At 41.7% G+C, this 12,931-nt stretch overlaps 1 protein-coding gene across 5 annotated transcripts in view; it reads left to right on the top strand.

Moving 5' to 3' along the window:
- Window positions 1-12,931, top strand: part of LOC105198116 (protein held out wings) — a 46,807-nt gene that overhangs the window by 18,107 nt on the left and 15,769 nt on the right. For 3 of the 5 annotated variants that reach the window (XR_005576007.1, XR_005576010.1, XM_039455860.1), the window contains exons 2-5: window positions 5,618-5,751; window positions 9,176-9,292; window positions 10,759-10,902; window positions 11,396-11,498. Coding sequence is in view for 1 of the 5 variants with exons in the window: in XM_039455860.1 (XP_039311794.1) it covers window positions 5,618-5,751; window positions 9,176-9,292; window positions 10,759-10,902; window positions 11,396-11,498 (498 nt within the window). In the remaining 4 variants the exon portion in view is untranslated. The remainder of the gene's footprint in view (window positions 1-5,617; window positions 5,752-9,175; window positions 9,293-10,758; window positions 10,903-11,395; window positions 11,499-12,931) is intronic. The other 2 variants (XR_005576009.1, XR_005576008.1) reach the window with 2 other exon arrangements.

The raw sequence follows: 12,931 nt of genomic DNA, 5'->3' as shown, positions 1-12,931 counted from the left end.
CAGCTAGTTTCAGAATCAAAATTCGGGCATTCGCGACCAAAATTATTTGTTGTTGATTAAGAAAAAGAGAACAAACCCAGAGAAGCTTTTTAAATTTCGATACCTTAGCTCGTATTGTATAGCCAAAACTCGCTTAAAATCTAGCGATATGTATTACCCAGAAAAAGTTGAAAAGAGTTAATGTACGGACTGTGATCGGACCGATTGAAATCTCAATGGGTGCAACTTAACGGTATTCCTCTCGCGTGAGGATAATCAGGTAATCGGGTTTTCGCGCACGATATAAAATACGCCGATAAATATTAAAGATCGTACATGTGTGCGAGGAGAACGTGTATATGATACAGTATATTTGAAAATGTGTAGAAATCGAAAGGAGTAAGGCGATATTGCGAAGATAATGCGTACCGGTTAGATTGACTGCCGATTTTTCTAGACGGACGGACGGACATTAGATTAGGCGGGTAAAAGCTTTTGGAAATCCGACACGACGGCGCCTTCTTATACGCCCTCGATTCACGGATTTCTCCGCACAGATTTCGCATTTGTCGCAAAATTTCTGGAGCAACGGCATGTATAAATAGACGCGCGCTTGCCTCACCGCGCGAAAATAAGCTGGGAATTGCTTAAGGATGGAGCGTAAGATAGATGAGCTAGTTATGAATTTTATACCACCCATATCTGCAACGTCGCGTCGTCGGCTGAGATATTGAAGCGGATTTATCTCCGAAGGAGCCCGGCGAGGAAGAGAGGAAGAGAAAGAGAGAGAGAGCGAGCGGGCGCTGATATTTTGCCTCTCCGGCTCTCGCGTGGAATTAATCGTCGTGAGGTACTACAAACTCGCGCGTGTACTCATTTATTATTTCATTACGGAACGTAAGCAGAACGTAATCGCGTAACGAGGCGCAATTATTTCAAGTAACGATAGTTTAATCACGCGGCTGTATTCGCGTTTGCATCGCGCGCCCGCGCGCGCTTCGTTACTCGGAGCCACATTAAAGTCATGTCCGCCGGTACTCGATCTAAAAATGGATATCACGTAACGCATCGACGATACACCCGGCGGTCGCATTCTCATCGTAACGGCATTTCTTTGCGTTCGTGCTGTGGATCCAGCTGATGGCTGGGTCTTTATCGGCCGCCCGCTTTTGTCGCCTCGCCTCGCCGACGCACGACGTGCGATGGGCCCACGAAGTGGCCCTCTCTCTCTCTCTCTCTCTCTTTCTCTCTCTCTCCCCCCACGAACCTCTTATCGCGCTTGTATTCCATTTCTCTCGATTCCTCGAAGCCACGCATACTTAATGCGGATGGATCTCGAATTACGAACGATTAGCGCTCGAAGAAAAATTCAAGCTGTTTGCCAGTCGTTCGACCAGATCACGTTAAATTACGCGCTGAACGCGGATGATGAATCGAGACGAGCGGCGCGACGACGCGGTCGTGATTCACGCCGCGCGAAGAGAGGAGACAGTCAATACCATTCGCATAGGTTTTTGAAGAACGATTCCTCAGCTTCCGAGCGATATGCGGTCACGGATCGTAGTGTCTCACCCGATTACAACATCGGTGATCTCATCCGCCGTCGTCCGCTGTCGCCGTCGCGCTGGTACAACGCAGCCTTCCCTCGCCGCTGGCGCACACCCACGTGCGCGAGTGCGCGCGCGCGCGCGCGCACCACGTGACGCCGAGATATCATCCGAAGAATCGAGATTTCGCCTCTGTGACCGACGTTATTCTTATTGTTGTTGCTCGCGACGCTCCTCTTGCGACGTAAATGTTACGACCGCCCGCTACGTTGACATTGAACGTAGATTGTAGTTTCTCTCTTTTTTTCTCTCTCCCTCTCTCTCTCTCTCTCTCGCTCTCTTGCTTTCTCACTCGCTCTCGTATTCCGCATCTGACACGCCACACGCATCACGCATTTCGGATAGCGTACGAGGAATTGATAGTGGGGCACCGAGACGTAAGAAAGAGCGAGCGAGCGAGCAAGAGAGAGAGAGAAGAGCCAAGAGCGACGGTCAGCTGATGTCACGCAGATGGGCTGGTGAGCTGCGCCGTGCTAAAAGCGGCTATGATGCCCTCCTTTATTTCTTCTGCCTCCTTCCCTCTCTTGCCCCACGCGGCCATTCTCCTCCTCCTCCTCCTCCTTCTCTTCCTTCTCCGACCCCGCTCGACTGTTTTTCTATCTGTGTCTATCTGTTCGCGACTATAATCCACGTATATCTGCGTTTCCCTCTGGCGTGAATTCCTCGCGCCTCCGCCATCCTCCTGCCGAGAGAGAAACAGAGAGAGAGAGAGAGATAAAGAGAGAGAACGCAGAACCCCGCGGGCATGTGTACTGCGAATCGCCGTGACGCATTCTTCTACCTCTCCTCTCCTCTCCTCTCTCTCTCTCTTTCTCTCTCCCTCCTTTGCGGCTCTCGAGAAACTCGCGGCTGTTGCGAGATGACTCGCGTCGAGAGCCGTGTATACGTGTTAAAAGATCTGACGTTTTCCTATTCGGAATAAGTGTGACAACTAGCGGCGTGTCCGAGAAATCGCCGTGTCTCGGCGTCGTCGAACGACGACCGCCGCCCCGATAAAGCGTCGATTTGTTTTCGTTGCACGAGCGCAACAGCGTGTCGCCCATTCACTCGACATTTTCCGCCGATAATTCGTTCGCGAATACTCGACGAATTTCTCGTAAAAAAAAAAAAGAAAAGAGATCTCTCCGATTACTCCGCGTAGAACGCATTTCGAGTACCGCGTTATCGCGTTCCACCTGTCTTTCCTCATTGAATAAAAACAGCGCGCCCATTGAGAGGCTAATAATCGGCTCCTCGAGATAATCGAGTGCTTCATTAGAGGAAGCGAGCCTGCGATGTGTAGTCATTAACGGCTATAAGCGATTTACTGCGCAATCATCGATCGATTCATTTGTGACTTTAAGGACGCGTTTAATATGCAGGAAATATATTTGCAATTATATTCGCTCGTTTAGCCGTAAATTTACGATTTATGTGAAATTGCTTGAATCGCAAGAAGAAAAAATTGTTTTATTTATGCTATCCTATACGCATAAGCTTCAGTAGTCTTCTTTCCTGCAAAATTATCACAATTAACGTTAATTTAAATTACTTTACGATTAAAATTGCACGCGTCACGTTGAATTCCATTACGCGGAACGTTTAAGAGACAAATTTCGGCAGCCGGCAGACCAAAAGAGATAAAATGTAAACATGTATAAGTAGCCTGTCAGGTCGAAAGCTGACAGGTCGAAACCTGCCAGGCCTGCATTTTCGGATTGATTTATCTGGCCGAAACGATCTCGAGGCACAGGTGAAGGAGACGCGGGGATTACTTCTCATGCAAACCGCCGCGCTACGCCGCGCCGCGCCAAGCCGAGGCTGCCGGGAGATGTTCGGCCTCCTATAAATCGGGACAAATTTCACGCGGCCGCCGTGTAGACTCGGCGGCTCGTCTGGAATTACAGTTACATACATCGTGCGCGATTTGCGGATGGTTTACGCGAAAAGCGACGCGACGCGACGGTTTGCGGTCACTGTCGGCAGCGGCGGGCCCCCGATCTCGTCGCGTGAGCGCGGATCATCGGCACGGGAAGACGACGAAGAGCCGAAGAGGTCAGGCATGCGAGAAAGTGGGGCAGACGCGGAACGTTGACCTTTACGGTTACGGCGGATATATACGTACGTTGTAAGAGCGCGACCGGGTTGCACGACGGGATTCCGTGATCCTTTGTCGCGATACACCGATGTTCGGTGTACCGATCGAATATGGGATCAACAAAGTCACCTTTAGAGGGCTGATCGGGGGAGGAGCTGTCCCTTGGCCTCGCCACGCCGCCCCGCGTCGGGTTTCGTTTTTCTTTTACACCGATCTCGAACTTCCATCACTTCGTTTATGTACATGCATTAAATCGAATTTTATGTTTGAATAATTTAAAGCGCCGTATCTGTATGAATTTTTTTCTAACGCCAATAATCATTTTCTGTTGTGAAACAACAGATGTAAATTTGTTTGAGTTTATGTCATTATTTTTGCACAGTCATTGATATTAAGAGGGGTCACATTTAACTTATGCCATAAAGTCACATTTTATCGAGTTCAACATTCAGGTGAAAAAATATTTAAAAATGTAAAAATTGAAAAACAACTGAATGTTGAATGAAACAATGCCAATTAAATTGGTTAATATAATAAAAAATACTTTTCTCTCTAAAATCTTTGGAGTAGAATCCCATTCTAAAAGTGTGAAAATCCTGCCAGTCTTGATAAAGAGTGGCAGGATTTTCACACTTTTAGAGTGGAATTCCACTCTTTTAGATGAAATTCCACTCCAAAAAATTTAGAGAATTACTACTCTGAATATTTAGCAAATATTATCGAATTTAGTAATATTTAAAAAATATTTAGAAAAGTAAAATTATTTTTATTTTTGGTTATATTATTTCGTTCGACGTTTGGTAAGCTATTACTACACTTTTTTGTGTATCAGTCGTTCAATTGTCATCAGCTATTCTATATGAAACTAAGAAAACAAATAAAAAGTTGAGTAAGAAAATTTAATTTTTTCGTTTTTTTCGTGATTTAAGATGGTTGCGCCACGCCCAACCGTTAGATTCGCAGCGCCGTTATTACCGCTGCCTTTAACATACGAATAAAGTCGTGCGCGTAAATGCGTACGTACGTACGTGCGTGCATGCGTGCGTGAGTACGTGCGTGCGAGCATAGGTATGCAGGGACACGCTTACACGTTATTGCTATACAGTCAGACGCCGCATATAAAGACCAATCGCGTGACGTATTATCGAATGAAGGATGCACGCGGTTCCATTTCGCTTGCGCTTCGTTTCGTTTTCCTCGTTAATGTAACGGTCATCCTAGATTCTTCGCAGATTGTCCCATTCAATATAATCGGCTTGTCACGTCAAAACCCTATCCGACCTCCCCGAGAATTCTTCCATCGAAAGTGTCGACGAATTCGAAGCGATTCTGCTTGAAACGAGAGAGGACTTGCGATCAATTTTTGCACAAAGAAAATGTGAAGCAAACATATTTTTATTTATTTATTTTTTTTTTTTTACATCACTGGAGCTCTTTGGAACTGTTCGATTTCCAAAGAGAAGCTGGTACTTAATTAATTACATTTGGAAAATTTGGGCTATCCACTTTTAGACATTGGACGAATTGAGAGAGAGAGAGAGAGAGAGAGAGAGATTTATTGTTTATCGTTTATTACTGCCTTAGGGCAAGCTCCCTAAGGACTAACAATCAGCATAGATACAAAGCAAAATAATAAAAAAAAGATAGAATAAAGTTAAAAATACAAATAAACGCAAGAGTAGCGAGGAAATAACAAAAATAAAAGTAAACAAAAATAATAAGGCAACAGAAGAAGCGAGAATACTTACAAGATAAGAATAAAAGAAAAAAAAATGCAAGTACTCGCTCCTTTTGTCATTAACAAAAGAAAAGTATGAGAGAGAGAGAGAGAGAGAGAGAGAGAGAGAGAGACGCTCGTCGATTCTCTTTGATTCTCTGAATTTAGAGAATCGAAGAATCGGCGCAACTCATCGATCAGTCACGTACTTATCGTCGAATCATTTTCACGTTACAGAGATCGCGAAGGTGCGGGCGAGTCTTTTTCAAATCAGCGGAGTGAAGAAGGAGCCGCTCGTTTTGCCGGAGCCCGATGGCGACATCACGACGCTCACGGAGAAGGTTTATGTGCCCGTTAAGGAACACCCAGATGTAAGTATCACTCACACGTATAACGTAAACTTGGCGCATCTCCCGGATTATCGTGGCAAGGCGCGATTGAAGGAATACACTCGCGATATAAAAAAATCCCCGACTAGGGGATTCCCGTCGGAGAGAACCGAAGAGTGCGAACATTTCAATGCTTTTACGAGAGAAGCTACATTAATCGGCTAATGTATGCATATGTCAGCTAATGAATGACAATCGGGACAATTGCTGAAACTAAATACTTGTTATTTTGTAATGAGCGGATAAGAACAGAACGAATTAAATGCCACCCTGCGGCAGAAACCTGTTATTTTTATAGTGGCATAGCGCGGAATATATCTGTTTGCGAACTTGTTTAAAGAAGCATTAAAAAACGATGAATTTTTATGTGGCTCGCGTTGCTCGGTTATTCTGGTGTTTAGGAGATTCGGTATAGGCAGTCATTTCCATGAAAGGAATTTAGTTAGAATTCTTTGAAGGCAATTGCAGTTATTAATGTTGGGAAAATATATTTTATTTAAACACTTAATAATATGTTATTCTTCGAAAGCGCCTCGATTATCATGTGAATTCAAATGATTCCTTCGAATATGTATTTACTGAATGATGCAATCGCTCAAATTGTGTTGCCGATTGCATCATAGCCTTCTTATCTGTCTTTACAAATTCATATATGCATGCACGGAACGAACGGTTTTGTTAAAGTATGCGTAAAAATTTAGCTGGATACAAATTTGAAAATATATTTTTGTTAAACCGTCGAGATAATCGTTGGACGCTTAAACTGATTGCCAAAATGTCAAAATTCTTTGTAGCGTTACTCAACTGGTTCGAGCAACCTTGATAATTGTTTTGATGGTCCAACAAAATTATTTTTAGATCTGTATTATATTAAATTTTTAGATACTTGGCGTAATAGTTCTTTCCGTGTGTGTACATATGACTTTTAATCATTTAATGGGTTTCTATATGGAAAGGATAATTTTGCTAAAATACAGACTTGAAAATAATTATGTTATTAAACTATGAAAAAATATATAATAGACGTTTAACTTGGCCGCTAAAATATTAAAATTTTTACAGCACTTTTATCATGCTTGAACTTCTTTTTACATAATTATCTTACATCATTATTTTGATAGTCTAACATAAAATTATTTTTCGATGTGTATTTATTCTGGGAGAAAACAAATTTTATGTAACACAGAAGAATTATTTATTCGTTGGGTCCTAATAGCTTATTTAGGATTTGCAGTCAAGGTAAAAATTTAATAATTCTCTAATTGAAATATTTATGTAGGTAAAATGAAAAAATAATTTTTAAGTAATTTTTTTTTCAGTTTAACAGTTCTAGAAAATATTTAGTAGATTACTTTTAAATTTAAGATAATTACATTTTTTAATCTAAGAAAACAATTGAATTAAGTTTAATAATATTATTTTTAAAATTATATACTTAAAATTATTTATTTATTTATTTAAAGTAAATATTTTTATTCAAATAGAACAAACAAATACCTGCATCAAAGTATATGGTTTTAAGGGAAAAAAAAAAATTTTTTTTTTATTAAAACATTTTTTCTCTCGGGGTAGCTAAATTTTTAGCTATTACATTACATCAAATTATTCTTTCTGTACAATACGAGTTCAATCTACTTCAACTTATCGATTCATTAGAAAGTAACAGTTATTTAATTACAACGACTTCTCGATTCTCACCCTGTGTATATAACAATCGTGAATGAAATCGCTGAATCTGGCGAAAATTCACTCTCGCGTTTTCTCGTCGTGTCGACGGAGAATAATTTTCGGCTTTTCGACGCGAGAGGAGGAGTATCGTTCGCCGATCTCGGGAGACGAGATCGAGCGATGCGCAGCGTGCACCGAACATCGAACGCTGAATGTTATTTCTGTAACGCCCGAAATAGGGTTCGCGTCGAAGAGACGACTCCCTTTCCTTCTCCACGCTCCGTTTCCTCGTCTCGCTCGCTCGCTCGCGCGCGCGAGCTTCTACCATCGCGGTTAGCTCTCATTGAGACGTAATAACCAGGTCGTAAGCTTATTAACCTTTCGAGTGAATCTCTCGATCCTTTTTTTGTTCTTTTGTTTTTGTTTATTTTTTGTTTTTTTTTTAATCCTTGTAGTGGTACATTGAATTTATTTAAATATGCAGTTGGACGAGAACAAACAAATTATGGCACAAGAATGATCAATACTCGCAGATATCGGCGATTATTAGCTCATTATGAGAGCCTCTTGCAAATGATCGATTGATTCCATTCGTTATCGCGCGACGTGGACGACGGACGCGGCGCGCGGCGGTCTCGCTTTGTACGCCCGCATCCCGGCTCGACAATTTATTCAATCGCCGTGCGTTGATCTCACGCTGATTGACCGTTTTCGATAATATCTCGCGTTATCGACATGTTCGTAGCTCTTATCGTCGTCGAGAAAGCGGCTTCCTTAACGCGTCTAGCGCTAACGCCGCCGGTAGCTTTCGTCGCCTCGTCTTCCGAAGCGATTACATAAATTTGCACGAATCGTCAAAGTTGCCATTGTTCCACGTTTCTTTCTTCGGGTCTCTCTGAGCAGCCAGGCAGCGTGAAACATTGCTGCAATATTGCTGCAATGTGCCCCTCTCCGTTATAGCCTTTCCTCCCACTTGCATTTCGACATTTGGACACGCCTCGGTCGCACATATTATAAACTCCAAAGATCTCGGCAACAGTATTTTTGAAAAAGAAAAGAAAAAAAGAAGAAAGAAATGGGCCAGGAACGAACTAAAGAGCCGCGGTTGAATCACCGTCTAAACTTATCCGCCTTTATTTACCGGGATTCAACAATGAAACTGGATATCTCGCGGAACAGGTCTTTCTTTTTTTTTTCACACGATCGTACACGCCAAATTTAGCGCTTTGCACGCAGGATTTTTGTGCATAAAACCAGGTGACATTTATCCGTGTGATTTATGTGCGTTCAATGTACGCACGTGCGGATATTTGTGTACAAATCGCAGAGGAAGCATCCCGAAGAACGGGGCGAGTAAATAAATTTAGAGAAGTGCATGTCCTGTACTCTCTTCCGTATTTACGTAGCCCCTCTCGTTCCTCCGAATGTTTCTCCGCGTGTTGTACGCTGAAAGAACAATTTTACTGTAGTATCTAAAAATTTAACTACGTAGTAGACGCAGATCGGAAACTAATTTTATGTTGGACTATCGAAAGAACGATGCGAGAAGCACGACGATAAACTGATGCAAAAAGTTTCGACAGTCTAGCAATCAGTTTAAACGTCCCATATAGATCTTTCAATGATTCGACATGATTATTTTCAGGTCTGCATTTCAGCAAAATTATCCTTCTCGCGTAGAACCGAATTTTTCTTCGGTGAATAAGGTTCAATGAGCTTTTTTTCCGTGTGATTGCAGTTCAACTTTGTCGGGAGGATTCTGGGTCCGCGGGGTATGACCGCGAAACAACTGGAGCAGGAGACAGGATGCAAGATCATGGTGCGCGGAAAAGGGTCGATGAGGGACAAGAAGAAGGTGAGAAACGTTTAGCGGCTAAGACCTATCGAGTTGAAGCTCTCCCCGTTTTCATTGCTGTGCGAAAGGAATGGAGTTTTCTCGAGTAAAGTTCTCTTCGTCGAGCTAGTTCCGAAACTTCATTCGATAGTGCGGTGTTAAATACGCGCGGAGAAGCACGTAACTTGCGCCGCGCGCTCGTTAGCTGCAACGAGCGTCTGAAACTAATAACGACCGCGAACGATGACAGCTGTTATAATAATAATGGTCGATTCTGCTAGTCATAGGTCTACTCTCCTCAATCGCGCTTCATTATACTTCTCGTTTAAGAGGAATGTTGCTAGCGCAGATATGATTGGCGTTTTAATGAGAATTATATATAAATGATATACATTTTCTTAACTATCGGAGAGCCAATACGGGCTCTAAATAATGTTTGCGATAAGTATCAGAGGGGGGGATTGTGTATCAGGGACAGTGACAAGTGGGTTTGAAAGTGGGTTTGAAATTAACTGAGTGATTCATGTAAAGCATTAAACCAAGCGTCGTATTTTTTCAAGCTGCACGTGGTACGCGAGCGAAATACTCACTCGTAAGTATATACACGTATAGAAACGAATCCAGTGTATGATTCGATGTGAATTTGAATGTGTTATCTATATTATTTCCTTGCCGAATTTCAACGCGAGTGTCAAACTTATTTGTTACCATCGACGTTATCGTTTGGTTAACAAGAATCTTGCGGTAAGAATCCGCTATATTGCTTTGTTGCTTTGGTGCTTTGTTGATTAAAGAACTCGCTCCTGAGACAGGAGCAGAGCGTTCAGAGAGTACGAGATTTACGTTAATCGCGACATTGCATTAATTCTGTTCTTTATTTTTCTTTTTTCTTCCTAGGAACCTTTATATCGTATAATTTATTTTTTATGTTTTTTATATTATTTATATAATGTTTATATACATTTATATATTACGTATATAATATTTATAAATATTATTCAAATATTATATACATTATTAATTCATACATATTTTTTAAATAATAAGATTAAGGTGATGCTAAAGTCGTCCTTTTTTACCGACCGAACGTTAATTTTCGGGCACGCCGTTCTTCTAATTGCATTTACAGATTTAAAAATCCTTTTCCACAATTAAAGTATAGACAGTAATGTATAGCGGACGCTATATAAGGATAAGAAAAACAAATGAAAATAATTTTCCAATTTTTTTTGTTTTTCTATATCCTTATATAGCGTCCGCTATACATTACTGTCTATACTTTAATTGTGGAAAAGGATTTTTAAATCTGTAAATGCAATTAGAAGAACGGCGTGCCCGAAAATTAACGTTTGGTCGGTAAAAAAGGACGACTTTAGCATCCCCTTAATAGTTTTATGTAAACTCTGTAAGTTCGTGTATGTGTACGTATGTGTGAACGACAAATGTTTGCGAACGTATAACAATTGCGCGATGTGTTGCTGAACCAGGAGGAACAGAATCGAGGCAAGCCGAATTGGGAGCACCTGACGGACGAGTTGCACGTGCTGCTCACTGTCGAGGACACTGAGAATCGTGCCACGTTGAAGCTCGCCCGTGCCGTCGAGGAAGTCAAGAAGCTACTCGTGCCCGTGGTGAGAAAGTTCCAACTGTACACCCTTCTGTTTCCCCTCTTATTAGACGATAATAGCCTCGTACGCGAGGAACGAGAAGAGAGATCTCGCCGGGAGACTTTCTCACACGAACGTGTTTTTTTTTTTCTTTTTCTTTCTTCTCTATCCTCTCCGGTCTCGAATCGAAGCTTGGAAAATTCGAAGGAAATTTACGCGCTCGCGAAAAGGAAAGAGATCAAATACTTTCGAGAAAATTAAAAAGAGAAGGAAATTGGCGCAATAGTATTTTCCGTGCGAGTCGAAACGGTGCGTGTTGTAAACAGGCTGTCGAAGTTGAAAACACACGTGCCAGTACGCCACTTCCGAAGTGAGTGGCCTCGGCGTACGTGCGCGTACAATCGGCGCTTTCATATGTAAATGGAAAAGATCTGTACAATGTCGAGCTCCCCCATCCGTTCGTAGGATAATTATCGTACCTCCGGTGGTGGGTTCTGACGTTAATGTCGATTGTTAGCAGGCTGACGGCGAGGATGAGCTAAAGAAGAGGCAGCTAATGGAACTCGCCATTATCAATGGGACTTACCGGGATTCGAACACAAAGGTTGCCGCCGCGGCAGGTACCGTTCTTAGAACTTGTCTCATTATGCGTGGCACTTTAACGTTAGGCGCGCATCCGCGGAATCGGAAATCGCGTTGATCTGAGGACACACGTCGATTTGCGAAATAAACTTCCTAATGAGAAATCCATTTAGAGTATTACTTTACCGCAATCGTAATTCACCTCGTCGCATTAGAGTGCAGTAATCGACGTATGACGCATTTGGAGATAATGGACAATGTAATGGGCCAACGACGTGGACCCGTCGCGTCGTCTCGCGCATTACCGACTAATCTAATGAAGTAATTCTCACGAAGTGACGCGACTGCATCTTTAGAGAGAGAGCCAAATCTGAGATTCTCGGTACACCGGTCGTTCAGGAAAAGTTCGGGACCGCGTGCCGTGCTTGAGTAAACAGTTGTGGATATTAATGGCCATGATTCCGACGTGGCTAGCCAAGAGCAAGAAATTGTTATGGTTGCGGCGTATCCAACCGATTACTCATCTTTGATCTGCTTACTCTTCTTCGGTCAATAATTTGTTTTTTTTTTTGCATCTTATTCTTCCGGAACTAATTTCGTCCGATTCGCATTAGAGATGGAAGGGGCACCTTAGGAGAGATTTCGGAGAAACTTGACGCGAGATACGCGTCCAGATTATGCGCGGCATTGTCGAAATCAAGGTCGACTCGTGAAAGAAGGGGACGTTCGAAGACTTCGAGTCTTTCTGCCAGACTTTACACTTTTCTCTTAGCTTGCCTGTAATAAAAAAAACCTCAGTTTCATATAATTTATCGATAATTAATTTACACTAAATCCATCACATATATCGGTACGTAATATTAATTATTGATATTAATCCTCCGCAGACCAATCTGCTTAGTCAAACTTGTAAAAGATTGTACTTTTCAAAGGATTTTTGGGCTCTAAAAATCTGAAAAAATTCTGCTATACTCTTTTAACATTTAGGAATACGATTGTATGATTCGAAACATTTTTCTATTCTCTTTGTACACGTCAGCAAAATCCAGGTTGGTCTGCTGCAGATCGAGGGGGTAACCACTTTATGTAATTGTGGGACAGTGTCCCCGAAATCATTATGAAATTCTTACGAAATCTTCATGTAATTATTTTGCAATCAGATGTAATCATGAGATCAGAAATCATAATGAAATCATCAGAAATCATAATGAAATTATATGAAATCATTAGAAATCATAATGAAATCATATGAAATCATATGTAATCAGCAGAAATCATTTTAGATTTTTGTGTAATCAATAGAAATCATGCGTAATCATCATGAAAATTATCATGAAATCAGTGCGAGCTTGTAGCTCTTCTAGTCAAATTTTGTTGTTCTTAAAAAAAAAGTTATCAAAAATTTTTATGACGATTTTTTTAAGAAGATTTCTTTACCAACTGTTATGAACTTCAATAAAGTCTTAAAGTC

The sequence above is a fragment of the Solenopsis invicta genome, chromosome 12 (genome assembly GCF_016802725.1).
Source record: "Solenopsis invicta isolate M01_SB chromosome 12, UNIL_Sinv_3.0, whole genome shotgun sequence".
Lineage (NCBI taxonomy): Eukaryota > Metazoa > Arthropoda > Insecta > Hymenoptera > Formicidae > Solenopsis > Solenopsis invicta.
The sequence above is the reverse complement of the archived record's forward strand: the minus strand, read 5'-3'. Positions and strand labels throughout refer to the sequence as shown.